At 49.8% G+C, this 27,607-nt stretch overlaps 1 protein-coding gene and 1 long non-coding RNA gene across 8 annotated transcripts in view; one reads left to right on the top strand and one right to left on the bottom strand.

The window, feature by feature from the left end:
• LOC119088913 overlaps window positions 1-22,444 on the bottom strand; it is a 41,318-nt gene extending 18,874 nt beyond the window's left edge. Inside the window, exons 1-2 of one of the 2 annotated variants that reach the window (XR_005092671.1) lie at window positions 22,161-22,444; window positions 18,521-18,639 (exon numbers count right to left, since the gene is read on the bottom strand). This is a non-coding gene — a long non-coding RNA (uncharacterized LOC119088913). The remainder of the gene's footprint in view (window positions 1-18,520; window positions 18,640-22,160) is intronic. The other variant, XR_005092670.1, reaches the window with a different exon arrangement.
• The window catches only part of Nrp2 (neuropilin 2), a 119,439-nt gene continuing 91,982 nt past the window's right edge, over window positions 151-27,607 (top strand). For 3 of the 6 annotated variants that reach the window (XM_028891314.2, XM_028891311.2, XM_028891316.2), the window contains exons 1-2: window positions 151-1,084; window positions 16,482-16,659. In XM_028891314.2, coding sequence (XP_028747147.1) covers window positions 1,012-1,084; window positions 16,482-16,659 — 251 coding nt within the window. In that variant the 5' untranslated portion in view covers window positions 151-1,011. Of the gene's footprint in view, window positions 1,085-2,792; window positions 2,912-16,481; window positions 16,660-27,607 lie in introns of those variants that run through there. The other 3 variants (XM_028891312.2, XM_028891310.2, XM_028891315.2) reach the window with 2 other exon arrangements.

The following is a 27,607-nucleotide window of genomic DNA, read 5'->3' as shown; positions in this document are numbered from 1 at the left end:
CTGGGTGCCGCGGCCCTGGGCTCTGCGCCGCGCGTCTCCGCCGCTGCCTCTTTAATCAGGAACACAGAAGGGGCGGGCCCTGAGCCGGCGCGTAATCGGATCGCTCTGCCGCGGCTCTGACATCCACATGCTGCTCGGCCTGAAAAGGCGAGGGGGGAGCCGGAGGGGAGGCAGAGGAGGCGAGCGAGGCATCAGCCCGCAGCCCGCCCCCGGCACATCCTCAGAAGCGCAGACACCCGGCCGGCCGCTGGGCGAGGTGGAGGTGAGGGCGGGCGCCAGCGAACTCGGACTGCCGCTCGCACACTCGCGGGCGATCCCAGCCGCCGCCGCCGCCGCCGCCGCACCCGCAGCAGCACCAGCAGCAGCCCCGGCAGCCGCCGCTTCCTGCCTCGCGCTCCCCTCGAGAGACTGGCCAAGCGGGTGTAGCCGCCGGGGGAGGCTCCCGCTGAGGGAACCCGGCGAGGACAAGAGCCCGGAGGCTGGCTGCCTCCCACTCCGCCTGTCCAGCGGTCGGTGTCTCTGCCCGCGTGTGTGTCCCGGGTGCCGCCGGTGGGGGACCTGTGTCAGTTTGCGCCTCTGAGATCACACAGCTGCCTAGGGGCCGTGTAATGCCCAGGGCAAGTCTTGGCTTTGATTATTATTATTACTACTATTATTTTACGCTTGGCTTTCGGGAAACCCTCGTGATGTTGTAGGATAAAGGAAATGACACTTTGAGGAACTGGAGAGAACATACACGCGTTTGGGTTTGAAGAGAAAACCGGTCCCCCGCTTACCCCAGCTTGCTCCCTCTTTGCTGATTCCAGAAGCTATCTCCTAGTGAGGTGGGGATTCCAGCAAGAATTAAAGGTGAAGACAGACGGGCCACCAGGACCCAGGAGGGAAACGCTGGCCATTAGAGACCTTTACAGAAGACACCACAAGGAAGAAAATTAGAGAGAGGAAAAACACAAAGACATAATTATACGAGATTCCACAAGCCTAGCCCTGGAGAAAGCCTCTCTTTCAAAAATGGATATGTTCCCTCTTACCTGGGTTTTCTTAGCTCTGTACTTTTCAGGACACAAAGTGAGAAGCCAACCAGGTAAGCCCCCTCAAAGTTTTTCTATTATTTTTTACATGTTCCCCCCCTCCTTTAAAGGCGACTGCTAACGCAGAGAGGCCACGCAAAACCCGCTCAGGAGGAGGCTCCCTCAATACTCAATAATTTAAAGGGAGAACTCAGCCGACCCTCTTTACACCACCAGGGCTGCTAAACCCAACTTTTCTCTCTTGCTAGGAGTGTGTGTGTGTGTGTGTGTGTGTGTGTGTGTGTGTGTGTGTGTGTGTTTTGTAACAGAATTTGGCGGTGTTCAGATGTCACATATGGACTGAATCAAAGGTTTAAAAATACTACAAAGCCTTTGCATTACAGTTTTGGGGATTTTTTTTTTCCTGTCTTGAAGCAGAACACATCTCCCTTGAGTTTCTTCAACCTAGCCAGTGAAATATAAATCATTTGCATTCCCTCTACTTAGCTACATGGAGCAATGTTAGCTGAAGAAGGGCTTGAGGGGAAAAAAAGGCAAGAGTCTAGCTTTGGTTTTCAGATGTGAGGATTCTTGGCAGAATGGGTGGGTACATCCCAGGATCCGAGGGCTTCATGAAGCTAGTGGAGCAAGTTAGTGTGTGGCTCAGATGGGCTTCCCCGTGGGCAGTTGGTAGCCCCCACTCTATCCTGAATCCATGTGTTTTCTGGGAAAGCAAATCATGTTCTCTAAAAAAAAATAAAATGTACTAAAAGATAAAAGAAACTGCATGCCCCTGGAAGGTCTCTCGGTCTTGTGAAGTGGTTAGAAACTTTTGAGTGGAATTTAGTCTCAAGCACTGCCCAGAAGGGTGTGTGGACACAGGCTGTGGAGATAAGGAAGCAGAGTTGGGCCTAGGATAGTCCAGGGCCGGCCTTTGTGGAGTGCCGGCCAGGGATACCCTCCCCTGAAAGCAGGTCTCTGGTCTCAGGGAATGCGGTTCTTCCTCCCTGGAATTGCTCCGGGGTGTGTGTGTGTGTGTTGGGAGGGGATGCTTTTCTCCGCTCGGAGACAGTGTCTGGAACCTGACGAAACTCTTGCAGTTGCTGCTACAGGTGATAGTGAATGGGATTCCACCGACCAAGGAAATGGTGAGGGGAGCGAGGGAGGGAAAGACAAAAACTCAGAGAAGTGCTTTTACCTCGAGGTGCTCGGGAGGTGACAGCCAGCCGCAGTGATGGGACTCGCTCCCTACAGCCACCCTAGCATCCCCGCACCGTGCTTAGCCGGTCCAGAGGAGAAAGCTTAGTGTCTGCCAAGCTTCTTGTCCCTTCCCCAACACACACCTACAGCCACTTGTGTGGGAGATATATGGGTTTTATTTCTGCTGTCTTTTGAGGGTTTGGAGGAGCGGGGGAGCCTTTGAGACTCAAATCCAAGCCTTTCCGGCTCCTTCTCTGCGGTAACTGGTCCTACACGCAGCTGTAAGCATGAGCTAAAGCATGGGTGCAGGTCCGTCCTGGGGAAAATTTCTGGGCCTCGCATTCGGTCTTGCCTTAATTCTGAATTCCCAGCTTGGATTGAAATTAAATTACCTCCCACGAACCTGAATGCTGCGTAAATTATGTATGTGTGTGGTTTGCTGGGTATGTGTGTATATATATGTATGTCTGTGCGTGCGCGCGCACACGCGCGCTCCTTGAGAATGCCCACGGTATATTATGTATTCAGGAGCGGACTCCGGTAGGCCCGGGTGCGCGAGTGCGCGCCCACGGACACACACACCACGCATAACAACTTCAGGCTCCCTGTGATGTGCGGAGCGAAAGGGACTGTGAAGACTCGGGACCATCTCCTATCCCAGATGTTCGCACATCTGTCCCTGAGCGCCGCGTGGAGTATGTGTACGTACGTGTGTGTGTGTGTGTACGACACCCGCTCGGACCCACTCCTGCTCTGCCACCTGCCTCCCGCGCTCTCTGCAGAGCCCCCTCCCATCCCAATCCCTGGTCTCGCTGCGTCACTTCCAGAGAAGCTCTAAAGCGCCGAGTGCGAAGCAGGTCACCCCCTAAGCCGGCGGGCAATCTCGGACCCGGGGTGGGACCCGCCCAGAGTAGATATTATCCGAGTCCCCAAAAAGGCGATCGATCGCCGGTCACGGTTTCAATCGAGCAACTGATTGGTACCCAGAGACCTAGCCCAGTGGCTAAGGGCGAGGCCAAGCTAGACCTCTGACTCACCCCATGTGCGCCCGCCAGGAGGTGGGTTGGTCCCGGCACTACGGCGGCAGCGGGAACCTATTCCGAGAAGGAAGCCGGGAAAGAAGGTGGCGGGCACACGTGGGGGGCAACTGAGCAAATACCCGGGCGGTCCCTGGCCGCTGGAAGGCGATGTGGGCACTGTGCATCCGGCTCCCAGGCGCGTAGCCTCCCGCCCGGGGCTGGCGAACTCTGGGCAGCTGGGCTGGGCCAGCTCGGAGCGCCCCCTCCTGCCCCCCACGCTGCACTAGGCTCTGCAAGCTCGCCGCAGCCCCTGGAGAACCGGCTGGTAGAGAGGCTGGGGGGGCCTGAGGCCGAAAGATCCCGGCGCTAGCCAGGCCGGGGAGGCAGGAAGCCCGGATGGGATTGCAGCACCGAGGGCGGAGAGAGGCGGGAAGCAGCTAGGCAGCCTAAGCCGCAGGAATGCGCGCCACTTGCCCGGCCTGCGGGAGCACAGTGCGGCTAGCGTCCGCCTGAGCGCAGGAACAGGTGAAGAGCACGCGGCGCGGGCATCCACGTGGCCGAGACGTGGGCGCCCCCCAGCGCTTCCACCCCCACCCCCCCATCCCATCCCCCAGAGCGGTCCCTACCGCCGCATCGATTTGTTTGGGCTACGCAGCAGAAACAGAGCTGAGCAATCCATAAACATTCTATTAGGCAAAAAATATTTCCAGCAAAAGCAGAACCAAGGCTACAGCCTGTACTAAATCGGCCGCCTAGGACTTCTCCAGGCCGGTCCCTTCCTCCTCTTCCTCCCGAGTAAGGACACCCCCGGGTAGAAGCCTGCGGCATTTCCCTGATGCCGCCCATGCCAGAAAGTTAGGTCGTGGCTGCGGCTGTCCTCCAGAGCAGCCACTGCAGTTACCTGCTGGCGGGTTGCACGCACGCCTCCCCCCTTCCCTTTCCTGGCAGCCCGTGTCCACGTGGGAAAAAAAAAAAAATACAGTGTTCACGACCGATGCTTTAGTTTCCCTGATTGATTTCTTTTTAATATCAACACAAGTTAACGGAGGCGAGGCGCGCGGTGATTAAACGGCTGCCCCCACCCTTCGCCTCGGACTGGCGACGGCGTCGCTAGAATGTCCCACCAGCCAGCCCCTAGAGCAGCATCAGGGTGGAGGGCACAAGTCGACCGACTGTCCTAAAGTGGGCGTTGCGTGTGTGAGGGGGCGTGGAACGGATTGAGCGACACTCTGGAAATCTCCGTGGGCTCGGGGGTGGGGGGGCGCAGTGGAATCAGCTTTCCAGATCTCTTAACCGATCCTTCCACCCCTGCCGCAGCTTCTGCGGCTCCGGTTGAATTTCTTCTGGAAGGGAAGGGAGTGGATGCTCGGGTTTACTGGCGTGGACTCCCTGCTTAGCTCGCTCCCTCTGCCTCCTTTCTTTTCAGTTTCTGACAGAGAGGAGAGCCCCCTGGCGCTAGCCGTTTCCAGCAGCGCCGGGCCAGTAAACTGCTGTATTAGAATGGATCCGCTGGGGCTTGCAGCATTCTACCCAGGAAATCGCTCGGGTCCTGCCGTGGGTTTTTCAGAAGGTGGCAACTCCCAGGCTTACTGTCTACGGCCCCCTCCCCCAGCCCCCACGAGACCCATGGCTTGGGGCCAAAAGAAGCCAGGTCCCCCATAACCATCTCCCCCTTCCTTCTTACTCCAGGAGAGCTTTGATCTGTGGTGGCCTTTAACACCATTGCCATGGACACGGACTGACTCGGTCAATTCAACCTTCAGTCTGAGCTGGGTGATCAGATAAGAGGTGTAAATTGGCTGTGGGAGACAGGGTCCGAGGTCAAACAGATCCGCTAAGAGCAGCAGTGATAGTCCAAGGCCTTGATAGGGGATTTGATGAGTGTTTCAGACTGTCTCCCCCAAAATGTTCCATGGCCGCGGATGGGTATAATCATTTACAAGTAAAACTGTAAACTCCCGGATTCCAAACAGCCAGCCTACTCAGAGCTCCGGGGACTGGTCTCCTGCCCTCATTAAGTAAGTGCCTAGTCACCTTTTCCCCAGAAGCTAGCGTTGGAGGCGATGAGGCTGTAACCAGTTGCCAACAGAGGAGAGCGCCCCACAGGGCTTTAGGCGAGCCCTTACTTGTCCAGGATGCACCAGGGAGAAGAGTGAGTGCCCAGCAGCGCCTCCAGTGTGGGGTTTTATGTCACCGCACGGAGCCCTCCGAGCACTCGACTGGCCAAGTGTGAGATTGGAAAGCTACAGGGCCTGGAGGCTGGGCTCTCCCGACCGGACCCCTGCGGTCTACCAAATGGCTCCAGCCCCCTGCTGTTCAATGGATGGGCATTCTTCAGGTTCCACCTTCGAGGTCTAGGAAAAGTGAAGATTGCAAAGACCAGTTCCTACGCAGTGAGGCGTGAGTGCAAGCAACAGTTATTGAGGAGAGGGAGGCAGTGGGGGGGGCGGGGAGGAAGCTGAGGTCCCAGGTGTTTTCCATCTCTGTTCAACTCTTCATTCAAGCAATTAAAAGAATAAACTGACCGAGTGTGGAACATTTCTGAGTTGACAGAATTCCAGAGCCAGGCTCACTGGCAGTTTTCAGGACATGTTCCCCAAAGATCCAGTTTGGAAAGATATGAAGGTGAGATTGTTTCCTTTGTAGAAAGCACGAAGCATGCTAAGTAAAAATGGATGGGCATTGTCTCTGATTGGCTCTTTTCACCAGCCAGCAGATGAGACCAAATCCAATTGGAAGCCCTTGTGCTAAATCCTGGCCATGTTTCCAACTGAACTCTGAACTGGGCCGATTTAAAAATAAAAACAAAAGGGCAGAGTCCCAGCAACCAATGAGAAGGAGGCTTTGTTAATCTGAATCAGTTGGATTTGAAGTCCCCTTTGCCTTATCCTGGTAAGGAGAGCAACTGGCCAGTCCTTGATTCCTCGGCCATCTTCTCTATAAAACACCTGCACCCACCCCTGCTTGGCTGATAGAAGCCTTGCTCTTTCTATAGACTGACAAGTTGCCAGATTAGGAATCAAATAGGAAAGCCAATTTACCCAGACCCAAATTTACTGTCATTTTGTCTTTTGACAAGCATAACACATTTGAAATTCCTTGAACGAAGGAGTCCTAAAACGTGACCTTGGAGCCGGAGTTCATGGCGGTATGAACATATTTGAGGTATTTTATCATCTGGCCATCACTTGCCAGATGAGGTATCCACCTCGAACGGCAGATGTGTTTTTTGAGCCCCAGGAGTTAGCCATTGTCCCATTCCTTCCAGGAAAGGATTTACTTACTGCTAGCTTTGGAAGAGGATGATTAACCCGTTTCTGGAAGACACCACAGAAGTTGTGTGTGTCCCATACCCCTCTCTCCCCCAACTCTGGGGTCCTATTGCATTTCTCAAGACTATCTATCTGCCTTATAGAGAAAGGGCCCAATATTTAACGGTTTCGTTCCCAAGCCAGGTTTAGTGGGGTGGGATTCCAGGACACACTGGCCTTGTCCCGTGGCTGGCCCAAGAGAAAGCTTCTAAAGGTTTAGGAAGCTGTCAAGTTTAGATAAGACTGAGCCTCTATCCTATGGGACCTGGGTTGTATTAATAAGGAGAAATTAATTTTTAACCACTGGGAATGTTGCCAAATTATGTGACCTTTGGCAGACCAGCTGTGCTATAAAAATAAATCCCCCATTTCTGAAAATGCTGCTTCTCTCCAGTAGAACAATAACAACGTGGCGGTTGGGACAGAGAAGCTGCTGCAGGCTGGAGAAGAAAGGGGAGGAATGGGTGTTGACAAAAAAAAAAAAAAAAAAAATCTGTGATGCTGTGAAACGTGACTGCAGACCTGAGCATCCTACCACCCTCCCCCACACCCCACGCAGAGCTTCCAGAATACAGGAAAAAGCACCCCGTAGCATCACAGGGAGCCTGCGTGTGGGCAATGGAGAAGGTGTTAGTGCTCCAGGCTGCTCACACCCAGCCTTGAACACATCCCTCATTGTTCACACTGGCCAGTCACTGGCATGGGCAGAGAAAAGGAGTATTGAATGGGGCAAAATATTTATCTTTCCCTAAGTGCCACCAGTAAGTATCACTGGAGCTTGAGAGCACTGGCGTTGGATTGCTTGGCGTCTGTCTCAATAATTGGGAGCCACCATGACGTCCAGGTTTACAGTCCAGCTCAGCCAGTTGCCAGCCCTGTATTCTAAGTACTCTGTGCCACCAGAGCACTGGATCGCCTTGTGCCTCAGTTTCCTGATCTATAAAGGGTGTGTTTGGTAACAGTCCCTACTCAGGATGGCTGTGCGGCATGACATCACTTAGACTCATGCTTGATGAACCTATTCTGACCTCATTCCATCTTGGAGACAGCCCCGGTGGGGCTAACCATCTCATGTGCACACAAAGCACTCTCCAACAACTGTGGGAAGTTTGTTTTATTTTTATAAGATTGATTCATGCTCAGCGGCTCTCTCACTAAACCTTTGTCTGGGTTTTGTAAGCACCAGCTTATCTCCTTCTCAAAGTTAGTTCTTCACAGGGCGGTCCCTCCCGCTGGATCTCATGTCAGCAAAGGGATGTCTCCTCTTTGCATCCTTTTTCCTCCATATTCTATTTTCCATGTTCTCTCTTTCCCTCCCCCTTTAAATCTGTTCTTTTTTTTCTTTCTGTTCCTCCCCTCCCCCACCCTTTTCCATCCTTCCTGACTGAAAGTGTGCTCAGCAGGGAATGCTGTGTTTAAGGCACTCTTTCAAATTTGTAATAACTTCTCCTCTGGCATCAAGTCCCCTCAGCAACTGAACTAAAAAAAAAAAAGTCATCAGAAAAACAAATAGCTTTTACCCAGAAAGACCCTTAATAGTCCCATTTCCCTCTGGGTCTTCATAAAAGAGGCATAATCTAATCCAGAAAAAAAGAGGGGGTGAGTGGGAATAAAAGGGAAGTTCTTCCCAGGAGCTTGCAGTATAAAGGGTTCCTGGCCATTTGAGGGAGGGATGGAGAGAGAGAGAGAGAGAGAGAGAGAGAGAGAGAGAGAGAGAGAGAGAGAGAGAGAGGTCTCTGGTACCCTGCTCCCAGCCCCCAAAGATGTTCTGATAAGTAGCGATTAGGTTCTGGAGAGAGCCAGTCCTTGAAGAAGATAAAGGGAATTGCAAATTACTGGACCAAATGATAATAATAATTGTGAGAATAAATGGGGGAAAATAAAACAGATGTACCCTGAAGGCACAGTAGGAGCCAGAGATAAAGGCGCAGGCCAGGTTGAGTGGAGAGAGGCAAGTTGAAGTCACGTAGGAGAAAACCCGCTACCAGTATGGCTCCCTGATGACGCTGTTGTGGTTTGGTGTCTTGCCAGGGCTACTGATAGACAAGTATTTGGAAGTTACCTTCTCGAGTGAGAAGGAACAACAAATGATAAACAGTCAACAAAAAGCTTCAGGAAAAAAACCAGGTTTGCTGCTGCTAGATATAACGTGTGTATCCACTGAACTTCATCAGGACCCAAACTTAGGGTGTCCTTGGAGATCTAGTTCACATTAAGTCCACCTTGGTCTGTGCCTTCGTGTTATTACCCCAGATGATCAATCCACCATTTTAAAATCTGTATTTAATAGCAGTCGATGATAGGAAGGGAAGGGTAGTGGCTGGTCTTTTATAATCTGTGCTAAAATGAATTTTTGAGATCTAGTGATACTCTATTGTGATAAAAACGTATTATTCTAGTTCCATCTTAATTACTTAATTGGCCAAATCTCATTGAATCTGACAGTTGGGAAAGACGCTGGGTTCGGTGGCCTAGGACTTGCCAAGGATGGATGGGGAAGGACCCTTGGCCTCAGGTGGCTGGTGGTGTAGCCGAGTGGATAAGGTCCTTTGAACTCTTCCAGCTTTTGAGGTACAGAGAAGGGAGAGGTAGTCCCTGGCACTCCTGGTGTGGAGGTGAAGAAGGGTCCTATATGGGGGCGATGTCCAGTAAAGAAAGCATTCAGGGGGAAAGGGAGGTGGGAGCAGAGACATGCACGCTGGGTTTGTTTAGGGAAGCTGTAGTGTAGAATACACGGTCAGAAGTAATTGCCAATAAAGTTAGAAATCGTGGCTTGGACTTAATGCAAGGCCCAATTTGCAAGGCCAGGGAGTTCGAGTTTCATGTGCTAACCAAGGGGGAGCAATTGACATTTCAACCTAAGCTTTAGTTCATCAAAATAACTGAAAAATATATATATATATTATTTTTTTTATTAGCTCCCCCTCCCTTACTTTGGTTTTTGGAGGGACCTCAAAATTATTCTTCTTCTGTTTCCTTTCCCAAATGCCTGTTAAAACGGTCAGGATTTGTAATCCCAGATCTCCCATCAATGGCATCAAAACTGCATTTGCAGTGAGGTCTGGAAGAGAGAGGACATAAATACAAACTAATGACATTATATCGGCTGCCCTATTGGAACTGCATTTGTTGATGATATAAGATGACAAATAATAAGGTTACCACAGGTGGCATGATTCAAGGTCAGGGGAGGTAATCACGTCAAACCTACATTTTTCCAACTAAGTGGCGGGGCATTTTTAGCATCTGGATCGAAGGGGAGAGGCGGTCCAAAGGTCCTACTTCCAGCCCCCCACCCCCACCCCCCACCCCCCACCACCCCCACCCCACCACCCCCCTGTCTTCCAGTTGTGGCCTAGGCGAGCTGGGTTTGTTTCCTTTCCTCCTGACTTTCTTGGGCATGTGCTGACTTCCTCTCCTGCTTCCCGTTCCTTGTCTTCCCTCCCATCCCAGATGGTTCTTTTATTCAGATTTTGAACTTTATCACGGCGAACGTTCTCGGGGGTTCTCATTTGCCGTACCTCCAGGAGTCAATTGCTCACTGCCACCCAGCCTCATAAATGGAGGAGATTGCACACACCCCCTCCTCGTCGCCTGAGGAAGTGGTCAAACGGCCGCATTCCTGGGCTGATGGATTGGCTCATTTCTCCCAGCTCAAGCCAAGATATGGATTTTATGAGACTGCCTTGTGACAGGCTGAAGTCACTTTGAATAAAACAAAATCTAGCCTCAGCTCGAAGAAATAACTCTTCAAGGAAGCTTAGCCTGAGTTAGTGAGCAAAATTTGGCTAAAACCCCAACCCAAGCAAAGGACTTAGATGGTCTGGGTGAGGGATTTGATGACGCTACTCTCCGTCTTTCTCCATGCATTCCTGTTGTTGACATGCTCACACAAGGAGCTGTGTGTCCATACCATTTATAAACAAGCAGCCAAAGAGCCAGTTCAGAAGCTCACATCGATACAGCTAACGTGATTAAAAGAGACATTCAGACTCTCCATAATGCAAGACGGGCATGCTCAAGTGGAGACCCTAGCATTTGGTTTCTGCCTTCCCAAATAAACAAACCAAAGGGTGGCGACACCTTATTGTCTTGGGAAGAAGAGAACCCTTTGAATTTGAGGTCACTTGTCAGGTGATAGGAACTCTCCCCCACCTCATGGTATGGGCTTTGAATTCTAGAACTGGAAGTAGTCTTTCAGAGGAGAGGGGAAAGTCTCAGCATGGTGGACTCACTTGCCCAAGGCCATACAGCTTACCAGTGGTGTGACTAGATTTGATTATGAGGCTCTTTATCCCCACCCAGTGCTTTTCCAGTTAACCGTCCAGAAACAGCCAGTGATGGGAGAAGGTGGCAACCTCCCATTTTTAAGTAGGGGAAGAAGAGCATCTTCTTTGCCTTGCTATAAATAATTAGATGGATGTAATGTTGGATTAAGGGCAGGATGGGATTATGTTGTGAGCAAAGACTAAGTTGTAAAAGGTTTCCAAGGGAAGTGATGCAGTACACAGTGACCCTCAAGCATCCAGTAGCCCCTCCATGCCCATGGGGAAAGGTTCTGCACTCCCAGCAGATGCTTGAAACCATGGATAGTGCCCAACGCACTAGACTACATGTTTTCCTATGCATATGTACCTGTGACAGTGTTTAATTTATAAAGGAAGCACACTAAAAGATTAATAATAGCTAATAATAAAATATAACAATTACAATAGCATACCGCAATAAAAAGGAATGTGAATGTAGCCTATCTATCATCTATCCATCATCTGTCTACTGTTGTGAATGTGCTCTTCTTCTATCAATGATTCTGTGTGTTATCATGTAGTGAAGTCAATAACTAAGGACTTAATAGTGGTGTTAGGCTTCTATTGACCTAACTATGTGCCAGAAGGAGGGTCATCAAGGTATGGCAATGTCTTTGACCACAAATAACTGAAACTGTGGAAGGGGGAACCACAGAGGAGTGGGGGATGCCCACATGAGAAGTAGATGTCTCTAATCTACCCTCTTGTCTCTGTGGCATGGTAGAGTCACAGAGATCCAAGCTCAGTGGGTTTCACAGAGATCCAGGAGGTCCCGGAGAATCCCATGAGAAGTGAGGGGAGAGCCTAGAAGCCAAAGTGACTTTCTCAGTTTCCTGGTTCCTTTCCTGGGAGCATCCAAGGAGACTTTCTCTTTGCCTCCGTTGTACTTGGAATTCTGGGTAGAGTTTTCATCCAAGGGGAAAGAGTACTTCTTTAAAAAAAAAAAAAATAGCACAACTGTCAGGCCGTGGTGGCGCACACCTTAAATCCCAGCACTCAGGAGGCAGAGCCAGGTGGATCTCTGTGAGTTCGAGGCCAGCCTAGGCTACACGGAGCGAGATCCAGGACAGGCACCAAAACTACACAGAGAAACCCTGTCTCGAAAAAAACAAACAAACAAACAAAAAGACAACTCCTACCTACTACAGTCCACATTGGATTAAATATATAAAGGTGAGACCCAGGGAGGCCCCACTCAAGTAAGAAGTAAGCTTCTCCCCTCTTTTTACCAATGTCAAGCGCTCACCACCACTGCTCAATAAACACACACACACACACACACCACACACACACACACACACACACACCCCTTGGACAGTTACCTCACTACTCCCAGGGTCAGCCAACTACCGAGTGCCCTGTTCATGCTCTCTTTCCAGTCTGCTAACCTAAGGGTCTATGTGGTCTCCACCTGGGGTCACAGGACTCTGCTGTTGAAGCAAGCCATCAGAATTCTGATTATTCAGAAGAGCTCAGCACAGGGCACTGGAGAGATGGCTGGAGAAGAGGACTTTCTGCTCTTACGGAGAGGACTCAGGTTCAGTTCCCAGTACCCTGTACATGGTCACTTACAACCATCTTTAACTCCAGGACAGTTCCAGGAGATCAGGTGCCCTCTTTTGGCCTCCAAGGACCCCAGGCATGTATGTGGTGCACATACATACATATAGGCAAAGCTCTCATGCATATAACACATACAAAATAAGTAAATCTTTTTTAAAAAAGGCAAAATCCTCACCAAAGTCTGCCCTGAGTTTTTATCATCAAATTCAGGCAACACCACTTTCCTTTCAAACAACTCCAATTAAATTTCCTAGATGGCAGACGAGATTTGTAAAAGTTCTTCTTCTGCCCCTTTTTAATATCTCCTCAAAATCAGATATTACTTAGGAGCTCTGTCTCAATTCAGGCTCTCTAGGAGGGCCTAAGTGAAGGAGTAGGAAATTCTTTAATCTTCAGTGGGGTGGGGGGGGGCAGTAACAGGAAACCCATAGGCAGATTAGATGGTGCTCAACTAGGTGATATGAGCAGAGATGTAGAAATTTAGGGGAAAAAATTGGCATTTTACTTTTCAAATAAAAGCACTTAAGTATTCACGAAGAGGGAAAAATCTAAACTCTGAGACTGTAAGAGTTAGCTTTCTCTTCCCTAGAAGTTATGTGTGAAGTGTCTCACCAGGTCCTCTCTCCCACTGACCCCTGACCTGCCCAGCTCACCCCTCAGGCTTCCCTCCCAAACGTGTCTGCTCCTTCTCTGTGGGAAATAGATTGGCCCCAGGTGAAAGGTGTGCACAAAATAGTTGCAAAATGAACTCCCTCGTCAGCTCACCAAACAGGCTCAGTGGCTCCTGCCTTAGCAGGGTCTGGTTCCCTCCCTGTGGGAGACTGGCCTTAAGGGGTTTGCCCTTGAGTTCAACTTTCTCTCCACTTGGTTTGACGGCTCTGAAACAAGACAGAAAGCGTTTATGAAGTTCTTTGGGAGCACAATAAAGGCCCACCAAGTAAAGGATGATCTAGCGCTTCACAAGAAATTCTAGCTAATTCTTATTGGGGCAAGCGTGTACTTAAGACATGCAAGCCCCTCCCCCCCCACACACACACACAATCTAGAAATGAAAAGATCACCTACCAAGAAGAGATGTGGAAGGATTTAGTGTGTTTTCTTTACAGTTTTTACTGCTGTCTTTCAAGAATTCAGTTCTCTCCAAGAAAAATAAGACAGAAATTCTAGTATTTATCTTTGTGGATATATGTCTGTGCAAATGATGTGTGATATTTTATGAGAGGGTGCAGACGTGTGTACAGGACTGAAGTGTGAATTACTGATACGCGTATGTAATTGATGGGAGCTCGGGATCTATGTGTGTGTGCTTCTGAGTGTGAATGCAGCCCGAGCAAGAATGCCCATTTATAAATGTATGGGTATTGAAAGGGTTAACAACACACAACTGAGGCAGATGTTAATGAGTCCACAGATATTTCATTAAGTGTCTTGATTTTCTTCTGATAAAGAATTGATGGGGGGTGGGGAGACAGGGGAAAGCAGGAGGGTTTTCCTTTTCCTTTCAGTTAATAAATTTCAACAGCAGGAGTGCAGACTATGGACTACAGAGCATGGTAGAGTTAAGCAACAGTTCTGTTGTGGGGCAGTAACTAGGCTGAGTGAGGATAAGAAATGAAACCTTTCTGGAAGGAAGTTTTGTTCCCGACTCCATTGCTGGTCTGTGTGCGGGGTCTAAAGGCAGAAGGCCTGGGGTTCCGGGAGTCGAGGGGAGAAGGTCCTTTAAGAGGAACTGGAGCCTGGCGGGCATCGGTGGCCCACGCCTTGAATCCCAGGGAGGCAGAGCCAAGCGGATCTCTGTGAGTTCGAGGCCAGCCTGGTCTACAGAACGAGATCCAGGACAGGCACCAAAACTACACAGAGAAACGCTATCTCGAAAAATCAAAAATCAAATAAAATAAAATGATTAATTGGAGAGAAGCAGGGGGGGTGCTTACATGAGGGGAAACTATAAGGTTACTAAACAGGAGCTCTGCTCAAGTTTCCCTTGTGTTCTCAAGTCCCCCCTTGGAACTTCAAGGGAACACAGGAGAAAGTTCCAAGGCACGTTTGGGGGTGAGGGTGAGGCCGGGCAGTTTTCTTGAAAATACATACATACATACATACATCATACATACATACATACATAAATGAATAAATAAATAAGTAAATACGTAAGTAAATAAATAAGTAAATAAATAAATAAATAAAACCACCACCACCACCACCCCCCAAAAAAAAAAAAAAAAAAAAACATGGCAGGGCCTGGCCCAGTAGCTCATTCTTTCCTCTGCTTCTTTGGCAAAAGAGCAAGTGAGCTAAGTGTCCGCTCTAAGTACCGCACATCTGCCTCCCTCCTCGTCGTGGCGGGCTTCTACCCGCCCCTTTCACCTACTGAAGCCATGACTGATAGGCCACCATGTGACCAGCTGGAAGACACTGGTGCCCACGTTGGGGGAGCGCTTTGGGGCCGTCTGCAAAGCCCGCAGGCGCGTGGGCTGCAGAGGCAGGGGAGGGGAGGTGGAAGCACCTGGGTGGGAGGGGTGGACCCATTGTCCTCCGGCCTGGGGAGGATGCAGGGTCATTAGGTAGAGGATGGTACTGTAGCTGTTAGCCTCGAGGAAACGGGCTCACTTTTGTTTTCTACCCAGTAGGAAATGGACCTGGATCCATTAGATTCTGGGCAGTTCAACCCGGCACAGTGTGAGCCCTTGGAAGCTAGATGCCAGAAAAAGGCTACTCGTGTGGATTTGTGTCCCACCACCATTGTGCAGCGTGCCTATCATTTATGCATTTAGAGCCTGTCAGGCTGGCAGTCGGCAGCAGAGGGCTGGGAGACAGTAATGCCAACAGACACAGGGTCGTCTGCTAAAGTGCACCTGTAGAGTTAAAAATGCATGACCCATTCCCTCTTCGAGGGAACACAGGAGAAAGACCCCCGTCCTGGAGGGTGTCTGCTGAGCTGTAATACATAATTCACGGGCCCATGCTGGTCCATGCAGATGGCGGTATTAAATCGTGATTGATGCTCAGAGACACACAACGCTCAGGAACGGCTCCAAGAGGTTTCAGAAGACTTCCGTGTCTCCTGTGCCCCTCTGCTCTAACTGGGGGTATTAAGCAAACCCCACTATTTCCTAAGAACCCCTGCTAAGGATGCCAGACGGTCCCTCCTGGATAGAGGAGAATCTTGAAATGTCATCACCTACCATTTCAGCCTTTGAAGGTGGCCCCGTCCCTCCTGTTTACCTCCAGGAGAGGCATGGGGCGTGGGGGGCGGGGAAGCCCTCTCTTCCCCTGCCTCTCCCTTTCCAGAAGCACCAGCACACTCTGGTGGCCACGGAGCCAGAGGGACAGTGGGCAGAAAGCTAAGGCGTCTGGTCCGCCCTACACAAAGCACCTTTGTGGAAAAGCTGAGCTCGGAGCCAGGGATCCTCCGATACAGAGCCTTCCACTGGGTGTATAATGAAATAATAAATCAAATCTGTGGTGTGCGTGGAATTCAATGTTTGGGGGGGGGCAGTTCTTTAAAAAAACAAGCTGAAATCACACTCTAGGGCCTGTTTTGGCCCAAAGCTGGAAGTGCCTCCTTACACCTCTTGTAATTGTTGCCAGGTTTGTGGGTTGGTACCACAAAACCACGATTGTCAGTTCCTGGAGCCCGGCTGCTGGCTCCCTGTGCTGGGCTAGGAGACACCCAATAAAATGAAGGACTTATGAGACAAAGATAGAGAGGGGAGGCTTGAAGGAAGAGAGGAAGGTGGCCAAGAAAGGGAGACAGGAAAAGGCAGGAAGACTTCTTAAGAGTATGGACTTATTTTCATAATCTCCAGCCTTGTAACTGGAATATTTATGACCATCTTCTGGATTGTGTGTGTGTGTGTGTGTGTGTGTGTGTGTGTGTGTGTGTGTGTGTGGTTGGGTGGCTACGAGGAGCGAAGAGCTGAAATAATCTCTTCCACTGAATGAATAAATAGGTTAGTCTCCTGGACTGCCATAAAAGGTCTGTAAAATAGTCACTGGGAGGGAGGAAAGGCCGAGGGAGGCTGCTGGAGCATCTCTCAAGTCCTTTGGTGCTGTTTCCCTCTCTTCCAGACCCACCCTGTGGAGGTCGGCTGAATTCCAAGGATGCTGGCTACATCACCTCCCCGGGTTACCCCCAGGACTATCCCTCTCACCAGAACTGTGAGTGGGTCGTGTACGCACCGGAACCCAACCAGAAGATCGTCCTCAACTTCAACCCTCACTTTGAAATCGAGAAACATGACTGCAAGTAAGCACAGCCCTGTGGACGGGGACACACACATCTGGACGGGGACACACACATCTGGACGGGGACACACACATCTGGCCACTGTCCTTCTGTTTTGTTCATGAAGGGCAGTAGTGGGTCCCAGCCACAGAGGGACACGTAAAGATGGCATTCCCTTTTAGGAGAGGGAGGGCGGAGTTGATTCTGTGGTATTATGAAGAACTTTCTGGAATAAGGCAGAGAAAACAGCAATGCCCTGTCTGCAAAAGTTGGCAGTGGGGAGTTTCCATGGGGGCAGGAAGTGGGCTACAAAACCCCACTTATTGGCTCTATGATTTACCTTCCCTTGGAGAGCACCCCCATTTCAACTGCTGCCTTATCCGGGAGCCCCACCAGATTCCCAAATAAAATAGTAGCTGGATCCTCAAATATATCCAGCACTGGGGATTGGCTTATTGCTTTCTGAGGGAGGGCTGCTCATTGCTTTAAAAGAGCAAGAAGTACTGGGTTGATGAAGACAGATTTAAGACGCCAATTGATTCTTGATGTCTGCGCTGCCCAGGTTACTATCAAAGATGCAGGTATGGATTTGCTGTACAAACACAGTTCTAATTGCCCTACGAATAATTAAGCCACTCAGTTCTCACCATGGCCCTGGGAAGTCACTGCCATCACGACCTCCATTTTAACACGAGAGCACCAAGGCACAGAGAAGTTACGTCAGTCCCTCAAGGTGACTCAGCTGAGCCTGCCACAGGACATCAGTTTAGCCACCTTGGAAATGTGGACAGCTAGACAACTGCTTTTGAGATGCCGTGCTTGGGCGGGTGGGGAAGCAGAATGAGCAGTCGTGTGGAGAATAGAGATGGCTGAGTGGGTTATGAAAGCTCTACCCTAGGTGTTTCCTTGCGAATCAAAAGCGAAAGTGTCCAGTTCACAAAAGAATGTGCCAAGGGCAGTTTTGGTCTTTAACCATAAGCTCTGGTAAGCGTTCAGTATTCACATGATGAACAAGCATTCTGAGCGTGACTGTGACCAAGGAACTGTGAGCCCTGAATAATGAATAAGGGGACAGCTTGTGGGACAGGTATAAGAGAGCAGGCGATACTCCTGGCCTCCATCGCAGACAGGCTTCGGTCCAGGCCAGCACTTCCTCCGAAGGAAACAAGAGCTGTCTGTAACTAGGGCTAAACTCTGAGGCCTGGGCAACCGTGGTCATTATAATCCTCCCAGGACCACTTTGCACCTACAGAATGGTTTCCTTCTAACAGGAGGTAACCTGTGTTGAAAATCAGAGTTTCCCAGATGGATGCCCCTCATGACCAAGAGTCACAGGATGGGGTTTCTAATTCCAGGGCCAGTCTTGGCTGCCTGCATGACGTAGCAGATCAGTTCCCTTTTATCTGTGCTACACAGACGCTCTAGACGCATTGACTCAGCGTCCGTGGGCTTCCACTTCCCCAACAGTGAACTTTACAAAGAATTTGGGTTAGAACGGTTTCTGTAAAAGGTATCTCGGGTCCGGGAGCCTTTGGCTCAGCTTCAGAAGGGTTGGCGTCAACTGAAGTATAATGTACAGGGTGCTTGAGAGTGAGCTCAGAGAAATTTGACGAAGCACCTCTCTGGATGGAGGGCCAAATTCGGTTCTGCTGATACCAGCAAAATCTCTAGGGGAAATTGCTAAGAGGCCATTTCATGGATATTCACGATGACAGAGGAAAACGGCCCAGCTCTTTAGAAGGTTGGATCCAGATGGCATGAGCAAAGTTCCAAATATATTGGGAAGGCGAAAGGGAAGCGCACTCCAGCCCCAGGACCCATCCCCCAGGGTAGAGAGAGCCTGGTGTGGAGCACTGGTCAGCAGAAGGGACGCAAACCTCACCCTTGCTGGAGTCTGGAGGGAGGAAGCAGGCGAGTTCCAGGCTCTCTCCCAGTGTCTCAGCCTTCCTAAGCAGCTTCCTGTTTTCCTCTACACTCCCCATCCATGCTGCTGGCTTCAACCTAAAAGGTCGAAGAGGTCAGAAAAAAATCTTTCTGGAATCTATTTCCCCCCTCCCCGCCTCTCCCTCCCCCACCCCACCATGCCAATCTGTCAGCAGGGCTCCTCTAGGATTAAACTTTATCCACCTATTCTTCTCTGGGTCCCCCACTCCCCATTCTCTGTCTCTCTCATTAATTTTGATATTTAGAAGGCCGTATCTGGTCTCTCAGCCTCGCGCTCATGATCGTTTGCATGCGGAATAAGGGGCTTGCCTCTCCCCATGCCTCGCTTTACTTTCTTGGGAAAGGAACATTTCATCTCATTAAATCCTGGAAATTTTGTCTTGTTCTTAACACTCTTTACAACTCCTTCTCTTCCATGCTGCATTTTTTTTTTTTTCCTCCAAAGAGTTCCTGGGTTTGTAAAGCATTTGCTATCAAAGGAAATCAGCCTCCTCTCTCTTTGCATCTTGGGGACATGTTCAATTGTCTGCCTCAAAGCTTCCGTGGTGCCTGCCTCTCCCAACAGAAAACTGCCTCAGCTGCCCTTCTGTGGGTGGACAACAGCTCTTAGCAGGAAGGAGAAGTGAGGAGAAAAAAAAAGCTGCCCACGTTTTTCTCTTCTGCTTTCTGGACGTGGAATTACCTAGAAAAATTGCCCTTTGACCTAAGACCAGGGCCCTGGCAGGAAGGATTATTCTGGTGTGTGGCACCTCACCCTTTGTCTTTCTATTCCTTAAAATCTCCACCCCTCCCAAGATCGAGGCTGTTACTGAGCAAACCCCAGACGGACCTTTTCCTGACCATTGCTTGTTCATTTTGTTCCACTGAAGCTTGCTGTCTGCTTGGAAAATTTCACTCACAAGAGTCAGCCGTTCTGTGCCAGTGCAACCCAAAGCCACCCTCTCTGTTAGCTTTTCCTGCCTCCTCCCTCAGGCTATCCACAGGGAGCCAAACCCTAAGCATACTGTCCTGGGGACCTGCTAGCTACTACAGGCAGAAGCAAAGGCCGCTGTGGTACTGCCAGCTGCCTGTGCCCAGGGACAAAAAGACAGGACTCAGGGCTGTCTGGGCAAACAGAGAGAATCCAATTCATCCCCCCTGGGAGCAGAAGATACCAGGAGGCTGCTGCCTCGGCAGACAGAGAGGCCATTCGCTTGAGTCATCAGCCAGAGGGTTCGATGTTATGGTTTTAGAAACACACACACGAGGCTGAGTATTTTTCCATTTCTAAAGTTTGAACTGTGTATTTTTTTTAAAACACTTACCAACATGCCATCCTACACAACTTATTCATCAGTCTTCAAGCAGGACACACACACACACACACACACACACACACACACACACACACACACACACACACACACTAGTGTAGAGGCCCAACCAGGGGTAACTAAAATCAAGAGCTAGTTCCTTGAAAGAACAAGAGCTTACCAACTAGGTATCTTGAAAATATTTTTAGGAAGTTCAAAAGCCACTAGGAAGCCATGAAAGTACGTTTCTTAGGCCAACAACCTCACACGCAAGTCTACATAGATTCAGAGCAAAATACCTCATTTATGTCAAAATGAACCCTATTGAAGAACGGTGTTTTCCTGGGTGGAGTTCCTTAGTGAAAAAGTCCTAGAGCGTTTTAAATCACATGCCACACTTCCCTATTTTCTTAAACAAAGTCAACAGCTAAGGAGAGTCATTTTTTGTTCTTGATGATTCAGGACAGTAATCCACTTCTTCCTGAGCGATGGAGGCCAAGTAATGTCCTCTTTGGAACTGACTTAACTGATGGTGTGCGCTTGAGTGCAGTACCGGCAGAGGTCAGGAGAGGGCGCAAGATCCCATTGTGAACTGCCTGATGTTGGTGCTGTGAACGGAACTCTTGTCCTCTTCCAAGAGCAGTATGCACTCTCAAGCACTGAGCCACCTCTTCAGTCCACATTTGAGTTTTTGCTGAGCTTTTAAACGTCTAAGCCATCAGTTTACCCCTTCCTCAAAACCATGATGGCAACTGCTTTGTTGTGCCCATTTATGTCATTACAATAAGTTAGCAAGCATGTTAAATGCCTGCCTCTGCAGGGTGTCATGGGAAACTTGACACTATTTTCTCCTGGTATTCTTTCGTAAATTTTTATTTATTTATTTATATTTTCTGTATAAGTGCTCCGCATATGTACCTGCAGGCCAGAAGAGGGCGCCAGATCTCATTACAGATGGTTGTGAGCCACCATGTGGTTGCTGGGAACTGAACTCAGGACCTCTGGAAGAGCAGCAGCCAGTGCTCTTAACCACTGAGCCATCTCTCCAGCCCCTTCTCCTGGTATTCTTGCTATCGATTCTTGTTATGAGGAGGCTTCCTCCTACAGCCTCCCTCTTCTGACTTCTTTTGAATTTTATTTTATTTTATTTTATTTTGTATGTGTATCACTTTGGCTGCAGAAAGTCTTCTCTGCCTATGCTAAAGATTAGGTCCTGGGGTTCAAAATTTCAACCTTAAGCCAGTGCAAATTCAAGGCCAACAATTTTTATTTGCTTCATTCAGCCAAGGTCACAGCAGAGTAAAGACTTCTTGAAGACTGACCCCCCACACACTCTGAGCATGACACAGCACCCATAGTTCTCAGTGTTGGTTTAGATTATGGTTCCTCCTCCTCCCTGCCCCCCCCCACCCCCAGTCCACTACAATATGGAAATGGGCATTGGGCCCCTAGCCAAGTATTCTAGCTAAACAAGATACTCTTGTGTTTACTCAACTACAGAGGGGTCCTTTAAGTCTGAGAAGATGTGTCTGTCCCTCTCACAGTAGGTGACCATATTTTAAAACAAGTAGCAGATTCCTGGATTGATAAATTAATGCTGATGTTAAACAGAGAAAAGAAACCAGACCTCAATAATCTGGTCACCACCACCACCACCACCGCCCCCCACCGAACAATTAGTGTTTCCCTGTGTCCGGTAAACATCCAACATTTCCAGCAGCCGATCACAGCCTTCCATCTGTATGAGGACTCCTGGGCTCCCGCTGCACACACTGTCCCCCATCCCCTGACCGCTCTGCCCCGGGGCTCCTTGCTCTGTCTACAGTGCCTTTTATTAGCCCCTGCTCCAAGCCACCTTGGTCTCTCCCTACGTAGTCACTTCGCGTTCGGAGTGGGTAAACGCTCCCGTGGCACAGACCACCCACTCCATCTCTGAAATGCCGCACCCAGCCCCGGAGGGACCTGCGGAGGTGTGTGCCGAAGCTTGTTTTATTGATGCTTTGCCATTGATTGCGCCAGGGCATAGGTAGGTGTGATATGAACTGTGTCGGAGGGCAGGCAGGTCTGTTTTTTCCCCGTTCTTCCATCAGAGATGACAAAGCAGTGACATAAAGATGATTTAAAATAATCTAGGCTATAAATGTCACTGGCCATTCAAACTTGGGTCTGTCACCCACAAAACGACCACGGGCCATTCGCTCTGTGCCCAGGCAGTGCCTATCAAGCACCTACTTAGTGCCGAGCTTGAGGGCCAGTTTTGGAAATACAGAGGTTGGCATACCATACCTTTGACCTGGTAGACCTTGGGGTTCCGGAGTAGGAGGTGGTGAGGTCAAGCTGCCCCAGCTGGCATAGTACTTCTGAGCCTGGCAGTAGATTGTCTCTGTCTCAATGAATAGTGACAGGAAGGCATGTGACGTGGTGGCCACCCCTCTTTCCTGCTTGCAGATAAAGAAACATGGCCTCACAGAGCTCAAGCAAGTGGCCTTAGGTCCTGCCCTCTGAAGGGGCTGGGAAGGGATTTGAACCTGACTTTTCAGTCTGCATTCTTTACTCTTAACGCTGCCTGCCTTCCCCTCTCCCACACTGCATGCTATGACTGTGACGTGATGGGAGCCATAGTACCCAGATCCAGCCTAGGCTAGAAAATCCAGGGAGGCTCCCTGGAAGAGGTGTTTCTTATACTGACCCTAGAGAAGTCAGCCAGGCAAAGGGGGCTGTGCATGGCTAACGGTCTAGGCAGAGGGTGGCACACCGAACAGCCTGAAGAGAGAGGGCTGTGGGTAGCTCCTGGGAAGCACAGTCATAAAGATGGCCGACCTCCATTTCCTTCCCTACCCAGTTAGGGGAGAAGCAAAAGAAGGTTGCCCTTGTGACTTGTTGATATAAACCCTCTTCCTGGCCAAAGGTGCCTGGTGATGTTACTTAACTCTATTTCCTGGCCAGGCGACTTCCACCAGCCCCTTAGGAGAGGGACCCAGGGCAGGAAGCAGGAAAGGGTGAGATTATGGAGCCTCTGGAGGCCCCGCCCTCCCGCTGTTGTAGAGTCTGTTCCCTGTGTCCAGATGTCCTGAGTGTAGCGCCCGAGAGTGTGGTCCGCTCTGGGAAAGTCCAGGTAACAAGCTGGATTAAGTCCTCGTCCACTTATTCCCACACAGACACTGGACCCCTTCTCTTTCCAGGAGAAACCGAAATTACCCCGTTGGAGGTGTGGCTTCAGCTGGGGTCGCCTGAAGTCAAAACAGGGCCAGTCTGTGTGGTGCAGGAGGCTGCCATGTGCTGCTGGCTCGGGAGGGACCCTGGGGTTGATTACTCATGACACTGTGACAGATTTACTGCCCTGCCCACCGCAGAAATATCCCCGTTCTCTGAGGATCCAGTGAACATTAGTATTTTTCTATATTGCAACAACCTTCCTAATGACAGAAACAGACCCACCTCTGGGAGCGCGTGGCGCAAGAATGGGACCAGCTCCTTGAGCCAGAGCCCAGCTACCAGCTGACCCGACTGTCCTCCACAACCTTGACCAAGGACTCCCTCTGCCCGGCCACTTCAGCTCACCCAAGAAGTGGGAAACAACACCCCACGGATTTTTTTCTCCTCCTCTGACCAAGGTTAAAGAGCAGTTGGGACCACAGTTATTTTTGGCTGCTTGTTTTTAAACACACAATGTTGCAATCCCAACTCTCTCCATGCAAGCCATCTTCACTGTGGCTGTCTTTCTTAACAATGCGCTTTATCTTCTGATTGAGAAAATCACTTGAGATTTTATCATGCGCGATCCCCCTTGCTCTGCCTCTCTCAACCCTGGCACCTTCTCGAAACCTGGAGATCCCAGAGGACCAGCACCTCTCCCCATGTAACTCCATGTAATTCTCCCATCTAATTACACTGGCAGGCTGTCTTAAGAAATTCAGAGGGACAGGGAGACAGATAGACGGGTGGAGGGGATAAAGCAGAGAAAGGGAGATAACGCGTCAAGACATTCGACTTCTCTACAGGGGGATTGGTGTTGCCCTGCAATCATGAGTCCCGTAGAAAAAAAGTGCACTCTTTTCGTTTGCTTTAGGAATCGAGACCTTGATGGGAGACACTCAAGAGATAGCTTAATTCCATTTTTCTATTCCTGCCTAGATAAATCATCACACACTCACAGCCCTTGTCTTGTCTTTTAGAGAAAATTAATAATAATAATAATAATAATAATAATAATAATAATAATAAAAATCCTCCATAATCACCCTGCATTATGAGACCTTTTGGCTCACAACCCATCCCAGTTGATAGCTGTATTCAATTTACATAACCAAAATTTTTTTTCCTAGAGGGAAATTCCATGAAAAAAAGTTAGCTGGGTCAAAATTAAATTTTAAGAAACTAAGAAAGAGGAGAAAGAAATAGACCCAGGTTTGGCTTAGGTTTGAGAGGACCCCATAACAGAAAAGCACACCATTTCTTAATGCCCTTCTCTTTCATGCCTTTATAGAGAGACATCTTGGTAGTTGTATGAGTTTCTCAGCTCTGTATGTTAGAGGTCCAGATGTATGTTTGTGGGGGAGATTATCAATTAGACAATAGCAAACATTCATGGCTGTCTCAAAGGCATCAGACATTATCTACATTTACCTCCCATAGCAAGCTGTGGGCCCAGGACTAGCATCATTCCCACTGATCAGAAGGAAATACTGAGGCCTAGGGAGAACACACCTGTACTACAGGAGGGCTGGATTGGAAGCCAGGTGGCCCTGATCTGCCTCTGTTTGCCTGGGTCACTGTCTGTCCAGCACCGGGAATGCTGGCCTGACTTCTGTAGACAACCCCGCAAGCCTGTCCTTTCCGCTTTCCATTGCCTTGCTTAGCCTCTCCCTGCCACTTGGTCACTAGTGGATGCTGCAAGGCAGTCAGGAAAAGAGAGGCCTTTCTAGGTCTTCAGGGACAAGCTGGCAGCCTGATCAGTCAATAGTCTCCATCTGCCTCCTCCCCTGGGCTCCTACACACACCCCATACACACTCCCCACACAACTACGTGCACACACACCATACCCACACCACACACGGATATACACACCATATACACACCATACACACATACACATACCATACCCACCACACACACACACACACACGTACACACACCATACCCATACCCACACCACACACACACATACACATACCATGCCCATACCCACACCACACACACACATACACATACCATGCCCACACCACACACAGACATACACATGCTCACACACACACACTGTGCACACACACGCACACACGTACACACACCACACATACACACACCACACACCGGCACACACACCATACCCATACCCACACCACACACACACACACACATACACACCGTGCATAACACACACACCATACACACCCCACACAGGCACACACATGCTCACCACCCTCTTTGGGTCCCCCACCACCACCACCACCACCTTTTCTCTCCATCTGGAATCCGAAGATGTGAAGGCCAGTAATGGAGTGTCAGCGGAAGTAATTGATTCCTCACACACAGAGAATGCTCCTGCCTTTCGTGTCAATGGAGCTGAACCAGATTCTGGGTGGGTGAGCGAGACATGTAAACAGTTCATGGCTGAGCTGTCAGGGCCAAGCCAGACATAGTGGAGAGTGAGTGAGAAGGAGAACCGTGGAACAAATAATTGTTTTATTGGAAAAGAAAGCAGTAAATAATATTTCAGCCCAGGAATTGGCCGTTGGAGGGGGATGAAGTCAGCCCAGGAGCAGAAAGAAGCATGGCACAGGTTTGAACAGAAGAGTTTCTCTTTGTCTCAAAGTGGGAGGTTTCCTTCCTGCCCCCCCCATTCTCCCATTATCATCATTAAAATAATTACCGTAACAATTACAGTTGATGAGCCCTCGAGTTTATGGAACACCTTTCATCTGAAAGTTCAAAGTGATTTATCTGTGCGTCATCCTCTGAGAACTGTGGGAGGGTGGGAAAGTATATTATTATTATTATTATTATTATTATTATTATTATTATTATGGGGGTCTCCTCATGAAACTGAGGTCCTGCCAGATACATGGCAGGCACCTGGGTTCAATACTGGGAAATGGACGTCTCTTACAATAGGTCTCTACTACTGTACCCTCTTATCCACACGTGGCTTTTTAGTTCATCCCTCACACTAATGTCTCCCCATGCTCTGGGATTCCCATTGGTCACTACAATACGATGGCCAGCCAGCCAGGAGACCCATACACAGAATAAACGGCCTGCTTATGGCTTCGGGATGATAAAAGTCCTTTAGGTCTGACCCATACTGTTTCTATCTAGCCTGGAGACTTCCCGCAACCCGATTCTCTTGTAGAGGCTTGTGTACTTTCTAGACATGCTCCTCCGTGGTCCAGCGAGATGGTCTAACAACACCTCGTGTTCCTGGGTGCTACTCCCATGCCCGGCAAACCCTGGATTTTAACCCCGAGGAGCATGTCTGCCATGCAGCAAGGCCAGGGCTGTGACACGCATCCGTGACCCAGACTGCCTTGGCTCTGAGTGCAGCCCCAGTACTTCAGGATGCGCATCAGGGCACAGGGTCCAAGCGGCACTTTGAGAGGAGGAAGCAGTTCCAGCTGACTGGCCACCAAGGGCCACATTCAGAATCTCCACCCTAGCGTGCCAACAGCCCCTTCCTGCTTGGACATTAGTGTGTGACTGTCATTTCCACACCCCGGCGCTTTCCAGTACAGCCGTGACAACTCTCCGCCTAGAACCAGGGGAGGGAGGCTCTGGGGGCTCTGTAACCTGAAGCGCCCAGAGAAGAGGATCCAAAATCGGGCTGTCACCCCTGCCCCCTGCTCCCAAACTGCCCCTGTCCTGGAATTCTTTGTTAGCACATTTTTCAGACAAGTTTTACGTCTTCCAAGTTTTGTTGCGGAGCCTAGAGGGATATTAAAATGACCGGGAACCCATCCCCGGAAAAAAAAAAACGCGAACGAACTTTTGACACAGTGATTGGTTCCCTGGTGCCTGGCACGCTTGTTCCCAGCAGGCTTCCATTTTTCGGACAGATGGGAGGTTATGATTTCTCTCCTACAATTGGCTCCACTGGGAGGCAGAGTTAGTGAGTTCCTTACCCAGGGGGAGCTGTTCTCTCAGCCAAGTGAAGGGATGCTGCCAGCACACCAGGGCCCCAGGATGACGTGCTCTGATTTCCCCCCAATGACGATCAGTTGCTTTATGGCCCCCAGTCCTAGGTCCCAAGAGGCAAAGAGGTATGAGCCCTGTGCCCATTGATGAGATGAGGCAAACCAAGGCAGGACAGCATGATTGACCCAGGCTAGTAGGAGACAGTTCAGCAAGTCTTGGCTCTGCCGGTACCACTTTCAACATCAGAGCATGAGCTGCTGCTGCCTCTGAGGAAAAAAAAAGAAAAGGATGTAAACCATGGGCTCTTCCTACCTACTCAGTACTCTGGCATCATTACAAAACGCTAGCAAGGGACTCTTGAAGTTGACACCAAAGGATGGGGATTCTGTAGTCACAGAACAGACTCAAGGAAGCTCTGACAGTCTGCTGACCAGAGCCTACCCCAACCCTCCAGCTTCACCAGTTGCCTAAAAATCCCTTAGGTAAGCAAATGCGTTCCATCCAAGCAGCCTCCTGAGTGCTGGCTGGATCAGAAGTCCAACAGAGCCATGGCCATGTGGCCTCAGGAATGCACCTTGCTGGGAAGCCAGGGCAGTGAGGGAAG

This window comes from Peromyscus leucopus, chromosome 13 (genome assembly GCF_004664715.2).
Source record: "Peromyscus leucopus breed LL Stock chromosome 13, UCI_PerLeu_2.1, whole genome shotgun sequence".
NCBI classification, from domain to species: Eukaryota; Metazoa; Chordata; class Mammalia; order Rodentia; family Cricetidae; genus Peromyscus; species Peromyscus leucopus.
The sequence above is the reverse complement of the archived record's forward strand: the minus strand, read 5'-3'. Positions and strand labels throughout refer to the sequence as shown.